The 20,962-nt window shown below is 34.6% G+C and overlaps 2 protein-coding genes across 4 annotated transcripts in view; one reads left to right on the top strand and one right to left on the bottom strand.

Moving 5' to 3' along the window:
* The window catches only part of GLDN (gliomedin), an 86,075-nt gene that overhangs the window by 35,231 nt on the left and 29,882 nt on the right, over positions 1–20,962 (bottom strand). Inside the window, exons 1-2 of one of the 3 annotated variants that reach the window (XM_026045827.1) lie at positions 11,259–11,354; positions 4,934–5,107 (exon numbers count right to left, since the gene is read on the bottom strand). The exons of 1 other annotated variant lie outside the window; for it this stretch is intronic. The gene's annotated coding sequence lies outside the window, so the exon portion shown is untranslated. Of the gene's footprint in view, positions 1–4,933; positions 5,108–11,258; positions 11,355–20,962 lie in introns of those variants that run through there. One more of the 3 variants, XM_026045828.1, reaches the window with a different exon arrangement.
* On the top strand, positions 554–12,797 carry LOC112952883 (aromatase). Its single transcript, XM_026045825.1, has 9 exons — positions 554–799; positions 2,487–2,637; positions 4,191–4,345; positions 5,827–6,003; positions 6,661–6,775; positions 8,377–8,491; positions 9,138–9,300; positions 9,654–9,895; positions 12,041–12,797. Exons 1-9 carry the CDS (start codon positions 658–660, stop codon positions 12,290–12,292), a joined length of 1,512 nt encoding a protein of 503 aa, XP_025901610.1. The 5' UTR covers positions 554–657; the 3' UTR covers positions 12,293–12,797.

Below are 20,962 nucleotides of genomic sequence, written 5' to 3'. Positions count from 1 at the left end.
ACACTGTTTTTCCAGACATTTAGTAGAAGAAACATATAGAAATGCATTACGCTTCACTCAAAAGCTGATTATTGAGAAAAACAAAATAGAATAAAACAAAGCAGCTTGTACACTGCTTCAGCTGTATATATACAGCACTTTTCCTTCCTGAGAAATGCAAAGGAGTTATTTTGAAAACTCAAAGATTTTAACAAATGCTATAGGCATATAGGAAGTAAAAAGGGTAAGTAACAGAGATGAAAGCTTGCAAGTGCTTCCACGTGTGCTGAAAGTTTAATTTCTGGTGTTTTGGTTGGAAATTTGCAAGGAGTAAGCCTTAGTATTGGCCAACCAAGGCAATATCAGAGATAAAAGGTCTGTTAGCTAAAGTATCCAAAACTTAGCTTCAATACCAAGGTCATCAAAGCTTTGTAATTTCCAAGCAAGAATGTCTGCTTCATGTCTGTTTTGAGTTGTGATGTAGGTTGTCCTGGCAAACAGTTCAAGCAACCAGTCTCATTATAAAATAAAGCTACTACAAGAGTTAATTCGCTCATTTACAGGACCTGCAAGGGGATTGTGAGGTACCCACAGAGGCTTAATATATCTTGGAGTTCAGAAAACTCAGCCTCTTTCCACCTTTAGCTCTACAAAGGAAAGCAGAACCTCTTGGTAAAGATGGTATTGGAAACGCTGAATGTAATGCAGTACCTCACCAGCCTGGTACCAGATGTGATGCCAGTGGCCACAGTGCCCATACTCCTCCTCATGTGCTTCCTCTTTCTAATATGGAATCATGAAGAAACATCATCAATACCAGGTAAACTAACCTTAGCTATGTATCCTCCAGAAGCTGTTAAAGCATTTCTCTTGTTTCTCAAATTTATGTGAGGAGGGAATGCTGAAAAATAATTGCGTGTCAGGGAAATTTAGTAAAACAATTTAAATAACATGGGTTTTTAAAAATATAACTGGAAAAAGAAAAATCTAACATGTTATATTTGAACTCAGACCTTCCATAATAAAGGTAGCTTGACTGTCTAAAAGCGACATTTAATTTTCTTTTTGCTTTGTTGTGTATATGCTAGAAAAGATGATATTTTAACTAAGTCTAGTTCATATTTTCATATGCATTTTGGACATCTACTTTTTACATGTTGTACATTTAATCCTTTTCAAACTGTCTTGACTGACAACAAAGAGTAATATCTGGGAAATTATTTGGATTTTATCAGTTTATCAATTTTTCTCCCTGTGTTTGGTACTGAAGATGCTCTATCACAAGAAAACATCAAATGGTTTCCCATTCAGAGGGGCACTGCTGTAATATTTTTGGGGAGTTATGGTAGGCATTACAGATTCAGCCTGTTCTCCAACAGATGCAATGTCCTGAACTACTCCATAAACGAGAAAAGTGCACACACCATGAAAGAGTGCAAAGAATAGTTAAAGATAATCCTAGCCAGTGATTTTAACCCAGTGTAGTGGCACATAAGTAAAATTAATGTGAAAGGAGATCATTTCCAAGCATCCTTCAATATGCGCTAATCCTTGTGAAGTTAGAGAAGAAAAAGCAGTCACGGAGGTTGTGCCATCTATCTGAATGTCTGATAGGTTCAATAAGAGAGAACTAAATGAATTTACCCTAATTCTATTAAACAAGGTATTTAAACAAGCCTGGGCTCTTCTGATTCTTAGTAGGAAAGGCTACAATCTTAAGCAGCTTGCAAATCTTTCGAACAATATTCGGTAGCCACTTTATTTAATGGAGATAGATGTATGTTTTACATATATCTTTCCATTTTCTTCCTTCTTGTAAGAGGGAAATTTGACATTCAGACATAGCAGAAGCAGCTGAGAACTTGGAGTAAATGCATATTATTCCATTCTTAACTCCTACTTTAGCATGCTATTTTCAGAAATTCACAGGACTAAAATGCATTTTCCTTTAAATATCCATTTTCTCATTCTGTCAATTATCATTAATAAATTAATTTTGGCGTTGGTCTAGATGATCTCTAGAGGTCCCTTCCTTAAGGATTCTATGAAATGCAATTAATTTACTTGCATCAAAAGGATATTGACTTTTATTGATATTACTACAGCAGGCCAATTCAGCCAAGCACGAATTTAGCCAAGATTGATCAAATGATTTGTTAGTCAGAAAGGAATAAACTATGTCATTTTTTTCTTCTTTTTGATATCTACCCATTACCCCTTCAAAAGTGAGCAATCTGACAGCAGCTGTTAGTTTTTTCCTCAAAAGAAACAAAGAACATAGTGTGCGTGGCGTGCACACTGAATAGACTTTAGGCTTCCATGGATATGAGGCTTGAACAATGTAGATGCAATTTTTTTCCAAGGCAGACCAGGCAATTTTACGTAAAGTGTCCAACACAGACCTTGACTGTAACATAAGAAAAATTCTTTGACAAAGGTGATGCACAGAGACATATTCTCATCACGGTGCACTGCTTAGACTATAATTTTGTTATCCTATTTCCTAGGGCCTGGGTACTGTATGGGCATCGGCCCTCTCATCTCACATGGCAGATTTCTTTGGATGGGAGTAGGTAATGCCTGCAACTATTACAATAAGACATATGGAGAATTTGTGAGAGTTTGGATCAGCGGTGAAGAAACATTTATAATTAGCAAGTAAATATATCTTTCTTTAATAATATGAGTTTTCTCACATTTTTGCTCTACTTTCTAAAGTAGAATTAACATTATTTTCAATAATCCTCTAAAATCTTTTATTTTCTGCTACTCACACATCTTTTTCTAATCTTTTATAATGAGTCAAATTTAAATCCATATGTATTCTCTCATTTTGTTAGTGGAACGGAAAAATTAAGCATTGCAGTCTCAATCACCCCTCCCCCTCAAAAATATTTAATGTCTGTTTCACTATTCCATGTAATATTAGGATTACACACTATAAAGGAACCTATACTGATTGACTGCAATGCAGGATTAATCCARGTTTTATTTTCTTTTGTTCTTATTTAGGTTCTCCTTAAAGTAAGAGTAATGCCTGAAGATTGTGGCTGTGGTTCAGTAAGGTGGTTAAGCAAATRCAGTATTATAGAATGCAAGAAACTGCATTGCAATTAATAAGGCTAAATCTTTGTATTTGTAACAAATCTGGATTTGGTCCACAGAGTATGCAATAAGGTATAGCAAGCGGCATGCTGTACAATTTTAATGCTCATCTGATTTTATTTCCTTTTTTAGCTTTAATTGGATCATGTTGTCATCAGATTAGCATTTCTAAGATGCTAGCTCCCTCTAAAGGAAATGATATTTTAAAACAGTAACGCTGGACACTGTTTATATGCACTTTGTCAAGTGCATATTTCTATTTCAGCAAATTTCTATTTCAGCAATATTTATGCCACATTTAATGTTTGATTAATGTATGAATAATTCTGTTTGTTAATATTAGGATACTGCATAAGAAATGATGCATGTATATTTGTTCTTTTTAAATGCACCTGAGAGTAAACAGCTAAAAAAATTTAATACATATGACAAAGTCTGTTATCAACTGTCAGCTTATTTAAAATTAAAGAACTCTGAGGTCTTATACAAATACTGAATATGTCAAGATGAACAGAATTTGTCTGTGCTTTTAAAAAAACTTAWGGGTTTAACTTAATGTTAACACATTCCTTAAAATCTGCCCACTTCCTGMCTGCAAGCAAGGAAAAAAATTGAAGTAACATCGCAGTACATCGAAGTAAGAGGTGTCATACTTTTGGACAAGATATTTGCAGCAAATTTGTATGTATGGATATGTATATGTATGGATATACCTTTTCTCACAAAATATTTGCCAGGGATAAGGGAAATTGGTAGTACACAGTGTTTAACACCTCTGGAAATGTTATATGTTAGTTAGGAAATCAACTGCACTGTTAGCATAAAAGGAATAGAAGCATATATTAACATTAAACACATCATCTTCAGTTACACTCTGTTATCATTTACAAAATATACGTATTAGACCTCACCTACAGTTCATAATATAATCTGTAATTTTCTATGGCAGTGGTTCTGACCTGGGGAGTACTTCTCTAGTGTTTTAGAATGTACACCAACTCTCAGGAGATTCGAATTCCCTATGGCTGCCAGAAAATGCCACGTGTATTAATGATGATATATATATATATATTTATTTATTTATTTTAACCCCATTTCTTCTCCAGATCCTCCAGTGTGTTCCATGTAATGAAACACTGGCACTATGTTTCTCGATTTGGGAGTAAACTGGGGTTACAGTGCATTGGCATGTATGAAAATGGGATAATATTTAATAACAATCCAGCACATTGGAAGGAAATTCGACCCTTTTTCACCAAAGGTAAATCAACATGCATTAATATATTGCATTATTTAAGCATACAGTCCATCTTACAGGAAAACACTGTTTGTTCTTTTCCTAATTACATTATTGAAAGTGGATCTCACAGAAATATTTTATTGCATGTRTTCCTTTGCACTTATTTTGCTTGGTATGTTACTTAAATTAGTCTTGAAATAGTTTTCAGATTTTAAAGATTAAAACTTCGGATTAAAACTAAAGTCTGAATAATTCCCATGTTTTCAAGCGTTTTAAAGTCTAGCATTCAACATTAGATCAAGTGACACTAATACAAATGATTCTGACTGACAGTTCCCATCCTCATTTCAAATGAGTTCAAAGAAATTTCTGTCTTGTTCTAATTGAARAAAAACATGCTTACAGTTTCAAAATGATTTTTAGTTTAGCACTACAGCACTATTTATTAATCCATTTAATACACTAGCAATTTAATACACTAGGAATTAATGTAGTAACAAGATTAAATARAAAATAAAAAGATTTATCTAATATACGTAATGAACTAGAACTTAAATACTACATAACAATTACAGTGTTACTATTTAAACCTGTAATTTCTGGACTCACCTGGGAATTTTCACTGTTTGCAGATCATTAGAATTAGTACTTTCAATGATCCAACATTTTTCCTTAAAAAACTGCCCCACTTAAATTACTTTGCTGTTCTGCAAACTTCACAGCACTGAAAAAAAAATTCTCATCAGCTGATGCTGCAGTAGTTTATGACAGCAGTTCTGGAACCTGCATAAGGAAAGTAAAATGGATAAGGTAAAGATTTTAAGACGTTAAAAATAAAGTCTTAAAGAAAATAAAAACCTGCTGTTTAAAGTTTTCCATATTACTTTGTTGTTGTCTGGGCTTCAGTTTAACACCTAGGCCTTTCCTACCTTAGTTTATTTTTGAAAAATATAAGAAATTTTGTGCTGATTGAAAACAAAAAACAAACAAACAAGACAAACACTTTTTTCTACCCATTCCTGGAATGACCAGTTTTCTCCTATTTGCAACATTAATCAGCTCAGTTACAAACACACAATACTTCTCTGTATATMTTTGCTAAAATAATATCCATGAGGCAACTACAGCAATTCTTACATGGAAAAGGAATTTAAATTGAGTATTTAGGGCAAGATTTCCCAAATCACTCAGAAACCATCTAAACCTGTTCCTGATGGAGTCTGTCATAACATCCCACGAAAATAAACAGCAGCAGAAGTGACTACYTTTTTGTTGTTGTTTTTATGTTCTTAAAATGTAAAAATATCACCACGACATTATCTCCATTGTTTATAGGTGGCCATAGTTGGCCAAAACACAACATACTGCCAGGCCAGAGTTCATTACATCCATATGGATTATAAGGCTTTACATTTTCTTGGCAACCTTATTTTCWGTAGGTAAGTTAATAGAAAAGTATGAAAATCCATCAGTCCTTTGATCATTCTGCGTATGCATTCCAGCTCTATCCGGTCCTGGTCTTGTGCGGATGATAGCGATTTGTGTTGAATCAACAACTAATCACCTRGACAAGCTGGAGGAGGTGACTACTGAAATGGGAAACATCAACGTGTTGAATCTTATGAGACGGATCATGCTCGACACATCTAACAAGCTCTTTCTAGGGATCCCTTTGGATGGTACTGGTAGCTTTATTCGTAYGGTTTGCTATGGATCTAAAGTGCAAATGCAAGCAAAACTTCTTTCACAACACTGAGTTTCAGGAAACGGCTCTTAGATTATCAAATAAGTGAAATCTATTTAATGTTAGATGATTCTAGTTGTAAAAGAATTTTATGTGATCAAAAATACCTATTCAGCTTTTCACACTCAAGTAAATAGTAGCATCTACAGAAATGTTTATGCACTCCAGTACAATCCCAGCATTACATGCATTAGTTAAATGTCTGCCTTGTTCACCTTACAGTTTTTCAATCTTCTATTCTTTTTACATTCTCAAAAGATTTGAGAGAATCTTAATCTTATCATGAGGTGCAGACTGCCATGTTTCAAGATGCTGCAACATAATTCTTCTGCACCCCTGTGGGAGGATTGGGCTCTGCTTGTCACACCACTCTCTCCTTTCAGTGCCAAACATGGGTTTTTACAAAGAGCTGTACTTTCTCTACAGTGTGCAACAAACGTTTCCTATCCTTATCTACCATATATTTAAACAAAATGCTTATCAAATTCTTATGCACTTAGTGGAGGCAGGAAGTAGTTTTCCTGAAGCAATTGTGTTATTTGGCTAATGAAGTTTACATTTTGCACTGCTGTTTGTTAACTTCTATTTTCAGAAAGTGCCATCGTGCTTAAGATTCAGAACTACTTTGATGCTTGGCAAGCACTTTTATTAAAGCCTGATATCTTTTTTAAGATCTCTTGGCTGTGCAAGAAATATGAAGAGGCAGTGTAAGTATCAGCAGTTATACAGACCTTTTGAGTACATTCTTTCTAGGAAAACTTTAATATCTTGCTCTCTTTCTTTAGAAAATAAATGAACTATGAAACTTGCAAAGGTGGCTGGCTAAAGTCCCCTTTATCTGCAGATCCAAGAGAGCAACAGAACAAGATTTGCAGCTGGTGCTACAAAGGGCTGATCTGAGCAAACGAGTTAAAGATTTGCCTATTCGGTCTAAACTTACCCACCAAAATATTAGTTAACGAAACTTCAAATGTTAAATCAAATTGAAATAATGGATTCCATTCAAACAGACAAGGAAAAGTCATCCTCTGGGGTAAAATTGCATTTTTGCTAACTAGTCAAGGAGAGTCAAGCGTAGGCATACATATTTGGAAACCATTTAACCTGAAATAGATTATCATGCTGAACATCAGCTTAACTCCAAAATGCATATTACAAACAACAAGCAGAATTACATCAAGGTGTTAACAAAGTTCTGTATGTTAGAAAAACTTTGGAAATAAAAAAAATCGCACCTGAATTCATAACACTGTCACAAAAGAGAGTAATCTATCTTCTACCGAAAGTGAACTGGCTATAAACAAGAAATGGCAATCACTTCATTCATTTTAGATTCAAAATCCATTTAGTTTGAGAAAATATTTGTTACAAAACATGTATAACAAATTGTTTGGACGTGACTATATAACATGAGGTATTTAAGAGAGAGAAGAAAGTGTATTGAAAGTGAAGTATAACTCCTTTATAAACAGGATTTACCTTCTCCCCCTAAAATTTCCTACACTATGGAAATAATCATTGCTTTATCTCATGCTTCTAATATTACCTCTGTTTGCCATTTATAACTGGAAAATATATAAGCAAATAGTTATATTTCAAAATCACCTTAAAATGGACGTATTAATTCCTGCTGCAAAAAAAGATCTTTAAAGTGAAGAAGAATCACAAATACCACAACTTCTGATAGGCTGCTGATAAAGTTAGGAAGAAAAACCACTCCATATTTCCAATGGATAAGAAATGAGTTATTTCAAATAACAACCTTGTAATGCTCGATGTTTTCAATGCACTTACTTCTATGAGAGCCAAAGATTTTACCCCAGMAACAAAAAAAGCACAAGAAATGAAAACCCTGAGGACAAAATACAGAGTAAATTGCTCTGTACCATCAATTAGTCTATATAGACTAATAGATTAAATCTACCATCGATACAATGGTTTTATTCCTGCATTTTTTCTAACAATTATCTTTCATATTCTCTATTATCACTAAGTGATAATAAAATATAGTAATCAATCTTAAACAACTTCTATTAATAGGATGTGCATTCATCCCTTTCAACGTATGCTATAAAAGGAGAATATGGCTTCTCTCCGTATAAAGAGAAATTCCTTGGGAAACACTTTTCTTCAAAGCTAACACAGGTCTTTGACTTTTTATTATAGGGTTCCTCTTACTTTTTGCTAGAATTATATGACCTGAAATTACTCAAGTTTTTATTGGCATAATCTCTAAGTTTATGATCATATTCTAGCAGATACTGAAAGTCTGAAAATATTTCTCAAAGGGGATTTTATCTGTTTTCAGCAAGGATTTGAAAGGAGCAATGGAAATCTTAATAGAACAGAAGCGACAAAAGCTCTCCACTGTTGATAAGTTAGACGATCACATGGACTTCGCATCCCAGCTGATTTTCGCACAGGTATTGGCAGTGAACTCCAAACACTGATAACTTTGAATTTCTAACATTCACCTGTCTATAAGAACACAYTGAGTTTAAGTTGCAAATCCTGTATCTATCTCAAAGTCACRTTATCTTCAAGAGATRCAAATTAATCAATTCTGGGGATAACATAAGAACAATTCAAACACTGAACAGTTGCAACTTCGGGAAGAAGTGCTGGTCTCRTTTTTAAATTTTCCTTTTTAAATAGTTTAAACTGTATTTAGATAGCCTATCCATACTTTCATTAAACTGTTCATTTTATCTTGGTATATCACCTTTTGTTCACAAGGCATCATATCATATGTAACCCTAACTCTACATAATCCCTGACAGCCCAAAAACCTTCCCTTGCAATTTAACAAATCGATAAGGATCTGAGCTAAGAAAAAAGCCCTTGCTTTTAAGTAAGGCCACATACACACCTATCAAAACATAGATTGATTTTCATTTTTTTCCTGTCTGAAAGACAAAAAGTAAATGCTAAGTGCCACATGACACTGAATAGCAGGATTTCAAGTTTTRTTTCAAGCATATATACTAGATCTTTCCCTTCCTACTGCTGTAAGGCCTTTTGTGGGAATCAGAAGTCAGTAACCAGTATTTTCCTCTTTTGATTTTTCAGAACCGCGGAGATCTGACTGCTGAGAATGTGAACCAGTGTGTGCTGGAGATGATGATCGCTGCTCCTGACACTCTCTCTGTAACTCTCTTCTTTATGCTAGTCCTGATTGCAGAGCACCCCACAGTGGAGGAGGAGATGATAAGAGAAATTGAAACTGTTACAGGTAAGCAGGAGCTGCCAAATTTGTGAGGCTACAACACAGCTTTGGTTCAGCAGTGACCTGATCTCGAGAAGTGGGAAGGACTTTTGGAGTTTCATTATTGACAAGAAAACAAGACAGGGACTCATAATGCATAAAAATGAAGAGCTCTAGAGCAGATCATAAGCTAAGTCAGGACCTATCCTAGTAAAGAATATAGCAGGTTTCCCTGGTATGTGAGCCCATACAAAGCTACTTGGAGTAGAACCTACACACTATTCAAAGAACTGACAATCTTCCAAAAATGGCTTGGTATTTGTATGACGAAGCTGTGAAATCCACAAACAACTTCTTCATTATCTGTTTTGTTCCTCAAGGTGACAGAGATGTACAGAGCGATGACATGCCAAACTTAAAAATTGTGGAGAATTTTATTTATGAGAGCATGAGATACCAGCCAGTTGTGGACTTGATCATGCGAAAAGCTTTACAAGATGACGTAATTGATGGCTATCCTGTGAAAAAGGGAACAAACATTATTCTCAATATCGGACGTATGCATAAGGTTGAATTCTTCCCAAAGCCAAATGAGTTCTCTCTTGAAAATTTTGAGAAGAACGTAAGCTTTGTGTCTTTTCTCTTATGGGAGATGGGGTATTATTTCTCCTGAAAAATGTATCTGTCTTCCTTTGTTTAAGTGCCTAGTTAGCTATACATCCTACATTTTTATTATTTCCTAAATGAAAAATAAACATCCCACATGGGCTGAAATGGAAGTTCTACTGAGTTCTAATCAGCTCAGTATGAAAGTGATGAGTAATTCAGTCACAGTACAGCACTTCTTCATATGAGTTTCATTCTAGGTCTCGACAACACCAGATCTCTCTCTCTCTCTCTCTCTCTCTCTTTTTTTTTTTTTTTTTTTTTTTTTAAGTCTATAGTACTTCATTTGGTTTTGAAGTCCTTTTCCTGTAACTCATCCTTCAGATTATTTTCTTTCATGCCGAACTTGGCTGTTAAGATCACTAACATTTCTTTTTCCCCAAAATGTATTTGTGCCTAACCAAAGAATTTGGAAATCATTTTGCTACCTGGCAACACAAGAAATGAAAAGATTTGATGCACCAAAAATGGGCTTACTGAAAAAATACTTAAGAGAATAAGTAAAATAAGAAWAAAAAAAAGATGTGAATTTATTGTTATTTAGAACAGCTTTAAGTTTTTACAATTTTCCTGCCAAGAGACACAGATACCATTCATGCTACACACACAGTCTGAACTAAAAAAGTTAACATTTCTATACTGCTAGCTGATTATCCATAGCAAATTGCACAAAGTACTAAGAACAACAAATCAGGAAAAAAAGACATTATATAAAATGCAGGAGGAGGATAAGTGATTAAGTTTCATTAAGCTAACTATTCACTGTGAATAATTTCCTCAGTTTTGCCCATTAATTTCATTCTAAGTATTTCTATCAAAATAGATTTCTTGCTTATTYTATATGCACACTTGGCTGCTAAAAATATTTCCCCTTGACCAAATATTTTACAATGCATTTTCTATCTGACTTGATGTATTCTATTTGCCACATAATTATTCCAGCAGGCACAATTTCCACTCAGTTCTCTAAGTGAATAGCAATCCACACTATTATTTATGATAAGATTGCATTGTTCGAATCTAAACATTTTTGCATTTTCCCAGGCTGTGCCTTTGCCATTGTGCTGTACCGCCAGCTGCTACGCTGCTTGGTGTTATGAACATTTGTATTTACCTATTATTCATCCAAAAGCATATCTCAATCTGTTACTTGAAGTAGTTTAAATGGAAGAGGTTTTTTTTTCCCCCTCAGACTGCAAAACAGAGAAAAATAAAAAAGTACAACCCTGCTAAATAATTCAGTACAAAACAACTTTTCCTACAAAATCCCYGAGTTAAAAGAAAGAACACAAATGAAGAATAGTTACAGTCAGACTTACTTKTTCTTATTCATAACAAGCAGCTTTCCTTTCAGCAGGCCTATTCACGTTGTTAGGACTGCCTTGGAGAAATGACCTATTCAACAGCAATAAAAGCAGCAGAAGTTGGCTGTGCAACCTTCAGTAATTTTGAGAATCCTGCATTGACATTTTAACTGATAGGACAGAAATTACAAACATTATCTATGCTAACATGCTAATTAACATTTTCTTCCTTATATTTTATGACAAATAAAATCACAGGCACACTCCATTTCTAGTGACAATGGTAGTATGGGTACAGTATGTATATAATTTTATAATTATCAGTGGACAAGGTAGCAGTCATCTTGGATGTTTATGGACTTTGTAGTGAACATTTTATGAATTACTTATGTTTTTAATTAACGTTACTGTGTGTTAAAGCTACTCTCCATCTCTCAGCTACTCGTGAGATCCCTTGAAGATCACTTGATGAACAGAGTGAGATGTACATGCAGAATTCAGCTGCTTAATTTTACATTTCCTGCTACCTTAGCACTGAAAACAGCAGGTGTCCTCTAAGCATTTCTGTATTTTGGCCYGACCTGCTTAAAAGGGGGTGTTGAAGCATGAAGGGTAAGAAAAAACAAAGCAACAGTACACGTGGCCAAGAAACAACCCAGGAATAAGCAGCAAAGTAATTGCTCTAAAGAGGTTTTTCCCACAAATTTTCTCAGAAAATAGTTAGTAGAGACTTTGATCATAAYTTGGCTATTTTTCTGAAGAAAAATTTGTTTTGATCCTCATTTTATTCTATGCAGGTTCCTTCACGCTACTTCCAGCCATTTGGATTTGGCCCTCGAGGATGTGTAGGAAAGTTTATTGCCATGGTAATGATGAAGGCGATTCTGGTAACACTTCTGAAACGGTGCCGAGTTCAGACAATGAAAGGAAGAGGCCTTAACAACATCCAGAAAACTAATGACTTGTCCATGCACCCAAAAGAAAGGCAGCCTTTTCTGGAGATGGTTTTCACACCAAGAAGCAGCACAAACAAGAATCAGGATGTTTAAAGTAGATCATCAGTAGGGTGAAAGCTATAGGGCTTTCTCAGCCTCAACCAGATTAAGAAATGCTCATTTTTCCTAGGAAAACATAAGGACAAAACTTYATGTTCACTCTAAGTCACTACTGCTGCAGGTGATCACCTGATCCACCTGCACAGCCAAACCTTGTTCTGGCCACAGSTTGAATACACTAAAGGATAACCAGATTCACAAAAAGCCCTGGTACCTGGCAATGTMGCACTGTATGCAAAAATCCACTAGGACTCTTTAAAATAATCAAGTTCAGGACAAGTTTTGCCTTGATTTTTAAAAATCACAAGGCCAGAAGTTTAGGATCTTATGGAAGCTACACACATATTTAGTTCCAGGACTGTATTTTCTTTCACTTCCAAAGCTGAATCTAGCAGTAGCTGATTACTACAAAAGTTCCAATCATCCATTTTCCAAAACATTTGAATGACCCACTCTAAAGATATCTTAGGTCTATGAAACTATTTTAAATGCATAAACCTATCATGCTGAAGCACAAGCATTAGCATATCTATAATGATTTCCTCTAAAAAGTATTTACAATATTTTGTAATATTTACAATATTTTAAAATATAAAAAGCTTGTACAAAAAGCCMTTCAAAACATTTTCACTACCATACTTTGCTGTCATATTAAATAGATACACAAGATTTACTGTGTTAGATATACTTTAGCAGTGATAGTAATTTTAAGAATGCTGAGGAACATAAAAGTCAAAATAACTGTTCCATGTTCCTAAAAACTCTAACCCCAGAGTCCTGCACAGAGGTTCTGTCACCATCTTCACTCCGCACTAGTGATGAGCAGCTGAGACTCAGGTCACGGATAGGAAGGACCACTGCCTGTGTTGCACRGGAATGAGGGCCCACAGCTCTGCAGTAGCTGGTTAACTAAAATTTCCCCTTCTCATCTTGSTTTGGGGAGAGAAGCTCAAGTTCTCCCTAAGTTTCCCAAGTATCACATTCTGTTTCCAGCTGGTTTAAATTGCTCAATTCTGCTTCAGAGAGTGAGACTTATGTTTGTAGCCTGCACTCCCACAACCATCTCCCTGCACTATAGCAGCAGGGAAGGTGCCTCCCTTGTTAACCACGTATTGCTTCTCCTGAAAATCACCAAGCTGGACCCTGCTCTCAAGTATCTTGTTCTTTACTCACTGAATAAACAGAACCAGTAATATGAAAGAGAAAAATAAAGGTCTACTGATGTAGACTTAACATTTTTAAAAGATTAAATGGGCTTCATTCAKCCAGTGAAGATACCAGTCTGAGGAGAAACTGCTCAGAGCTTTGTAGTGGCAACGGAGCAGAGTTCTAAAGCGATAAGGAGATTTTTAGCAAACATTTTTTGAAGAATTTTGCATACACAACTTTTTAGTAATTATTATTAGGCTTAATGTTAGATTTGGTTCATAATGGATTGCCTACATAATAACTCACATTTCTTGTAAACAGATCTATCTTGGAATCTTTCTGCTTATTTCACAATAAAAAAATGAAAAAATTACASTGAGTGATAATTTACTGTCTGATTTTTACATCCCAATTATAGATTTCATGGGTCTTTTTTTCTCAAATTGTTAAATTACTCTTTGTCAGTGAAATTTTAAAATAATTATACAAAATCATGTAGATAGCTGGAAAATGCATGCTGCTCTAATCTCTTTAATATCATGTATTGTAGAAATTATCAGTTGGAATTTCTGATTACTGTAATTATTCTATGGAAGAAAAAAAAGATTTTCATCTTTTTGTAAGCAAGAGTGAAAATTTTCCATCATATTCTTTTCAGTTAGTTTTGCAAATTGTGAACCTAGTCCTCAAATTCCTACAGTATCATTTTTGTTCACAACTGGACTTTGGACCTGTTCAACTAAGGCCAGTTCTTAGTGCCTATTACGTCTGTTAAGCAGTGGGTCTATCTAAACAAATATTTCTATTGTAAGGCCCAGTTCCTCTTCCCATTTGTTTGAAAACTACGAGTGGTGAAAGAGCTGTTGAACACTTGCTGTATTGTACATTACTGAGCTCCGATTTTAAGTAGTGTTTTATTATGAGATACTGTAAAAAGTTAAGTGAGTTTTAGAACACCATCAAGCCTATTATCCTTCAGTGTCTATTTCTATTCTCATAGCTCAAACTTGGTAACTGTTTTATACATCACTGATTATAGATGAGTAGCCCATAAATGTTGGACATGTTGGAAAATAATCATGAAATAAAACCTGTATACACAAAACCAACCAAGTCTTAAATTATTTGTTTTATATCTTCTCAAAATAAAAGTTACCAAAAATTTATTTAAATGAATGTGTGTGTACGCACAACCTGATRCTTAAAATATGAGCTGCAATGGATGAAATACCAGATCTCTTAGACAAATTTCCCGTCAAGTTTAGTATATCTTGAARTGCACAGATTTCTATTAGGAGCATGAATATAGAAATAGATTAACTAGCTTAAGTATATACCTAAGATTGCTTGGCCACGAATGCACTGTGGAATGACCTCATCAAATCTTTAAATAAGACAGAGGAATCTCTTCTAGTGACTCTGAGAACAATAGAGACCTGTAGACAGGCTAATAGTATGAACAGAGAAGTCTTGGCTTCCTGGAGGAAAAAAAAGTGAAATAATAACAATTACTTCATTTTACTTATATCATGACGGCATATTGCAATTTTGACAAATTTAGTAATTCAATATCTGCCCTTATCGATTTTATTCTTAATACATCCTCTCTTGCAAAGATTTCCTGTAAGAGTTCCAGAGTATGATAAACTCTAGCATTCTAAAGCATAAAATATCTTATTAAAAATATCTTATGTTTTTGTAGTAAACTAAATCACTACAAAGCCTGTAATTGATGTGGAAATAGATTTCACAAGATAAGCTTCCTGCATTAACAAAATAAATCTGCTGTTCCAACAAGATCTTATAGAGACAACAGATATATGCACAAAAGTTATTTTTATAAATTTCACAAAAAGTTATAATTTCACAAAAGGGATTTATGAGTAAATTTTGCACTCTGAATACAGCCCAGTAGATGGCACACACAGAAAATTTATTCATGCAACAAGAACAATTCCTCTATCAGTTAAAACCCTGCTGATACAAAAGCTAAAAGCCAGAGTCCCATGGTTTCAGTTAGTTATTAAAAACTGCTTTAGGAAGAGGTTACTACAAACCAGAGTCACTGGAAATGTAGATGTCAGGAGAAAATTAATGAGCAATAATACAGATAGAGGGTACTAAAATCATTATAATTCGTTTCAGTCCTACATTATTCTTCTCAGACACCAGCTTTTACTAGAGTTATCCCAGTCTACTTGACTGGAACCTGGATATATCAGAAACCAYGAAGACTTAATATGATGAGTTTGTATTAATCCACTTTCTCTCGATTCGATGTGCATATGCTATTTTATTGTTATTTGGCTAATTTAATTCAGTGGCTCTACAGTTCTCTTTCATGTCCATGAAATAGCAGAATCTTGGAAGGAAAGTTGACTTGCACCTTCTGACTGATTCTTACACGAGTAATGCAATGCTACACTTGGCCTCACTACCCTTCTACAATGGTTATAAACTCATCAGCCCAACAACTGACCAAATCTTCATAATTCATCTTTATTCTTTAAATAATTGCTGGACCAAATCAAGACCAGTCGGCTCAGCTGCGAAAAGGAAACATTTGGCAGAACATGCACAACTCCATTAACAAACTGCCTGATTAGCACCGAAAAGACCTCCCTTGGGATTTTAATAACTTTTTTCCTCTCTAGTTTCAAAGAGCTGATTAGCATCTACCTCAATGCTGTATGAATTTATTCTTACTTTCCAAAGATACGTACATGGGGTTGAATTTCATTCGCCACTTATCAGCTTTTGAAAGGTTCTTGGCAAGCCATTACAGATCAAAACATCTATATTCAGAAACTGCATCACCTAACACCTGTAGTTATATTTGTATTTATATTCACCCTTGTTCGCTCCAGCAAACATTAGAAGGATTTTTTTCAGCCTTAAATGATAGTTTGAGAGACATGAGAAGAGTATAAATTAGTGTTATTATAAGTATGATGCTAACTGCATTAAGAAAATTGGCACTTAGTTCCATTTCAAAAAGCACACAATTAAATTTTGCAAAAGGGTTAGATTCAGATACTGAATATTAAAGCAGCTGCAAATGGATCTTTTTGTGTTTGRTGGGAAATTAAATGTTTTCAAATGAATTTTCACCAGCTCAGATGCACAAGTGTAAATGAAACAAGTAAAAATGGAACAATATCAGCTGATTTTTTAATCTTCTTAAAAGAAAGTTAAYGCAAAGATGATGAATTTATATTATAGAAATGTTATCAGAAATGTACAGAAATACATTCCATTGTCTTTGCCCAAGGATCTCAAAGCACAAGAACTAAATCTTCAAAACAGAACTTTATTTGCCATGGAAAAATAGGTTATGGTTAAAAAAAATAAAAAATACTCTTTAGCCGTAGAATTAATTTGCTGAAGGTCCCTCTACTGACAAACTTCGGTCAAAAATCTAGAACATGGGGATCTTTAGTCAATCAAAATACCTTTGCTGAGACTCCAGGATACATGGCCTAAGGCTGTATCTACATGGTGATACGCATCGTTCAATGTATACCAAARCTTGCCTAATTCTCCATGTAAACTGCATGACCTAACACTTTAGCAGAGGATTAGTAGAACAGGAAGTATGTAGTAAAACACAGAATCACTGAATGGCAATACTTTGGCTAGATCATACAGTAAAACTTAGCGAGAATAGAAAATTGCCAATGAGTGAGGTGGGCAAGGGGGGTTACTGCAATTGTACGAGTGGGGCTGCGCAGAACGTAAAGATGAGGAAGCAGRCGACACCATTAGGATCAAAATCTGGGGAGGACTCAGGCAGCTGTCTTCCTGCCTAAGGAATAACAGTCTCAACTTAGGGACTCGTAGAGGTTGCTTAACGTACTAGCTGTAGTCATCAAAGCTTGTTTATTACTGTTTGTATTTTATTAACTGGATAATCAATAAATTATTGGATCTATACAGCGAGTTTTCTTCTGCTGCTGCAAAGTATCCTGCTTAAACTGTAACTTGAGGTTGTTGCATTAGRTATATTCTGTTTTTAGAGCTACATAAGGTGGTATCAAGGAAGGTTAACTTTCCATTCTCCATTTCAGCTACTCACTAAAACTCTCTGCCATAACAGGAAGAATGTCACCTAGAATATACAAAAGCCTGTTGAAATTTTCTTAAATGAGTCATTTATCATCAATCACTTCTGAAAAGCACAGTAGAAACTGTCACGACCCAACAAAGCACACATTGTTTTGTAAARCTACATCTTACAGGCTTAAGAACACATGTTTTCATATAGTGTGTTAGTAAAAAAGCTTGGCAGGAGAGCAAGGTCCGTGGTTCATAGGAAAGGGAATTTTATGGAAGCTACACAAAGAAGATATAGAAGATATACTCCCTAAAGAGTGCTCCCTCCTGAGCTAGCTCTGAAATTGTTTAACTCAAAATCCCTGCTCAAGAGTCAACATTTAAGAAGGCTGCAACTCTGCAATGTAGCTATTCCACTGTAAGAGTATTTGAGTTCAGGTAGTTGTCAAAACAAACAAACAAACAAACAAAATAAATGGGTAATAATACTGTTCTGATATGCACAAATGATCTCCAAATATTAGAACCTACTGCTAGCCCATGCCTTCTAGGCACCCTAAAGCTGTCAAGTTAAGACTATCAGTTTGCCGGCAGCTTAAAGCATAATATTGGAACCGTTTGAAAAAAGACRTTTTTCTTGAATTTTCTGTTTGAAGTCTGCTAGCGTGAAACTATTTTCACATCCAGGAGAACCTRGCAGAAATGGAAACTTCCCAGTTCTTCAGGGAGCACAGCTCTCTGCAGAACAGATAGAACAAGGTTAAGGACAGAGTGTCTATAAAGCAGTAGAAGATAAAASTGACCGCAAAATGCCACTTCTGAAGAGGGTAATTAATTAAGCACGGCAGTTTTGTGACAGCATAATTTTTCACCCAGAATATGACCAACTAGACGTGGATTAGAGTAAAAACCCATAATAAGTATTATGGCAGTACAGCCCTTGCAAGTCCAGTGACTATTTATATATTAGTTTGTAATTTGGAAGTGGGATATTTATTCACAAGCATTATTTAGTTAGATCTAAAATATTAAACTTCTTGAGCAAATGGGAGCCTCTATTAGCATCAAACTGCATRCACACTCAAACCCATCCGTGGTCCTTTGAAAGGCATGGATTAAATATAGTCCTCAAGAGTGATATATAGGYAATACACTTCTCAAAAAAGTCTTCTGTATAATGATCCCACAATAGTAAAAATATCAGATAATAACTCCAGACCATAGAGGACAACCACTAAATACCCTGTATTCACCTGTACTCAAAAGCTACAAATTACACTCTCACCTCAGTAACACAACAAGTACAGATTTCACTGTGTATGCCTGTGTTTCTCTAAAACTCTAAAATAGCAACGTGCTAAAACACATACAACATTTTTAAGAAGAAAAGAGAATGTGATTAGGATACTTAAAAGAATTCAGCAGCCTGTTCTGTCAGATCTATTTTAAATTTCTCATCCTCAAAAGCTCTTTAGAATTAAACATTTTTCCAAATCAAACAACAAAAACAAAGCAGTCATCACAACTGCCTCCAGTTAATTTTCACAGCAGGTTTCAGATATCAGAAGTCGTATTTTTGGCCATGTGGGTGTAATATTTTCGTGCCTAGAAAAATGACTCACAAAAACAAATATTTCTGTGTAGACTAATGCTTGTGTACAAGATATACAGCTGATAAAAGCTTCCAGTTGTCCATAGGAACTGTACTGTTACATTATTATCAAAGCATGCCATAAGACTGATYAGAATTGATTGGGGCTGATATTAARCATTTATGTAGGTATCTAAAAAGACATTAATTTTACTTACCCATTGCAGTCAATGGCACAAACTAGGAAGAGTTCACTGGATGTTTGGTTAGGACACTTGTGATGAAAATGTAAGTAAATAAAATGTGACAGCATCTCTAAAATGCTGAACCAGATAACAAAGATCCTTACGTACGCTATATATATTATGGGAGCTATACAGTTTGGTGCAAGGTCAGTACTAATATGATGAGTATTGCTTCATTCAGTTCAGTYTGAGGCCTTAACATTTCTAAACCATATCAATTCTTACACGTGTCATGGCACACAACAAACAAACCACTTCTGGCCATCCCATTTGAGGTCAGTCCATTCCATACCCAGAAAGTTCTAACCAGAAGTCTATCAGAGAGGTATTAAATGATAGAAGTCTGATCGCTCATATTCAGACTATAATTTCTAATCCAAATCTAAAAATACAGTATATTTTAAATCAGTTCCGTAGCACTCAATTATTACTGTTTTTATTGAAATAATTTGAATTGGATTTAAAATAGGATTCATCACTATGAATTCATCTTTAGGAATTAGAATAGGATAATATTTTAAATCATTTTGAAGCAAGTTGGAAAGCCCGTCAATTCACCTGAATACCAGGAAAAGAATGGATAATTCACAGGCATAACCCGAGGAAAACAGACAGATAGTTGTAAAAAATAATCAGATTTGATGAGTAAGTTCTGTGGTGTGGGATAAATGCAGTCTTTTCCAAAAAGTCCTGACCTAAACAATTACGTTCTATACTGAATTTTTAAAAAATACAAAATTATTTTAAATTATAATTACATGATTAAAATTATTAAAAATAACACTAGAAGATTTGTCTTCCCTCTTCTGTCTTGCCCAGTAAATGACCTAAAGACACATGCAGCAGCTGTCTACTTCACGGTAACATCATCTGTGCAAACACCTGTCTTGGGTTTTCTTTTAAACAAGTTGTTGGGATGCCTTCACACACTGAATATTTTCCTCAGCTGGTATCTGTTCAATATTTCACAAAAAAAAATCCTGATGTGAAATTCAGATTTAAATGCTTCTAGATAACTGAATTGTTAAGGCAGTAGGTTCTTAACTGAAAATATGTCTGTTAAACTAAAATCAACTATGTATGTTCGCCAGCTTCTCATTCACCATCTCATTAACTAGCAGCATGACTGGAATTAATTTGTTTGKKTTTTTTTGTGTTTTTTTAAAAAGATGAGCAGTCCTCATCTCAAGCATCATGGAACTTTATCATAACCTCAGCCTCCATTTTATAATACAAAATTTCTCAATTCAATTTTGTAGAAAAACAGTGAAAAAACATGAACAAAAGTCTGAAAAGCCAAAAAAACTTTTAAAAGATGAAACATGTATTATTTAAAATGTCATTATTTGAGGAATTTGCTCATAGATTTTTTTTCATGCAAAGATTGAACTTATTCTTAATTCCAGTATTCAGCCAGAATTGATAATGTCTTTTATTTATCATCAGCTTATAGATCTTTAGAATCTTTAGATCTATTTGAGATGTAGAATTGCACAAGTAAGAAAGATTTCTAGCAGTGCTTAAAGTAAAACAGAAACCTCCAAGTTTCTAGTCTTCCTTCAAAACATAATTTAAGTACAAGCCCACAGGACAGAGAGAATGCAAAGTAGGTAGAATTGCTTCATG

This window comes from Nothoprocta perdicaria, unplaced genomic scaffold (genome assembly GCF_003342845.1).
Source record: "Nothoprocta perdicaria isolate Ctin4 unplaced genomic scaffold, notPer1 scaffold_41, whole genome shotgun sequence".
NCBI lineage: Eukaryota > Metazoa > Chordata > Aves > Tinamiformes > Tinamidae > Nothoprocta > Nothoprocta perdicaria.
This window is presented reverse-complemented; position numbering and strand designations above follow the sequence as displayed.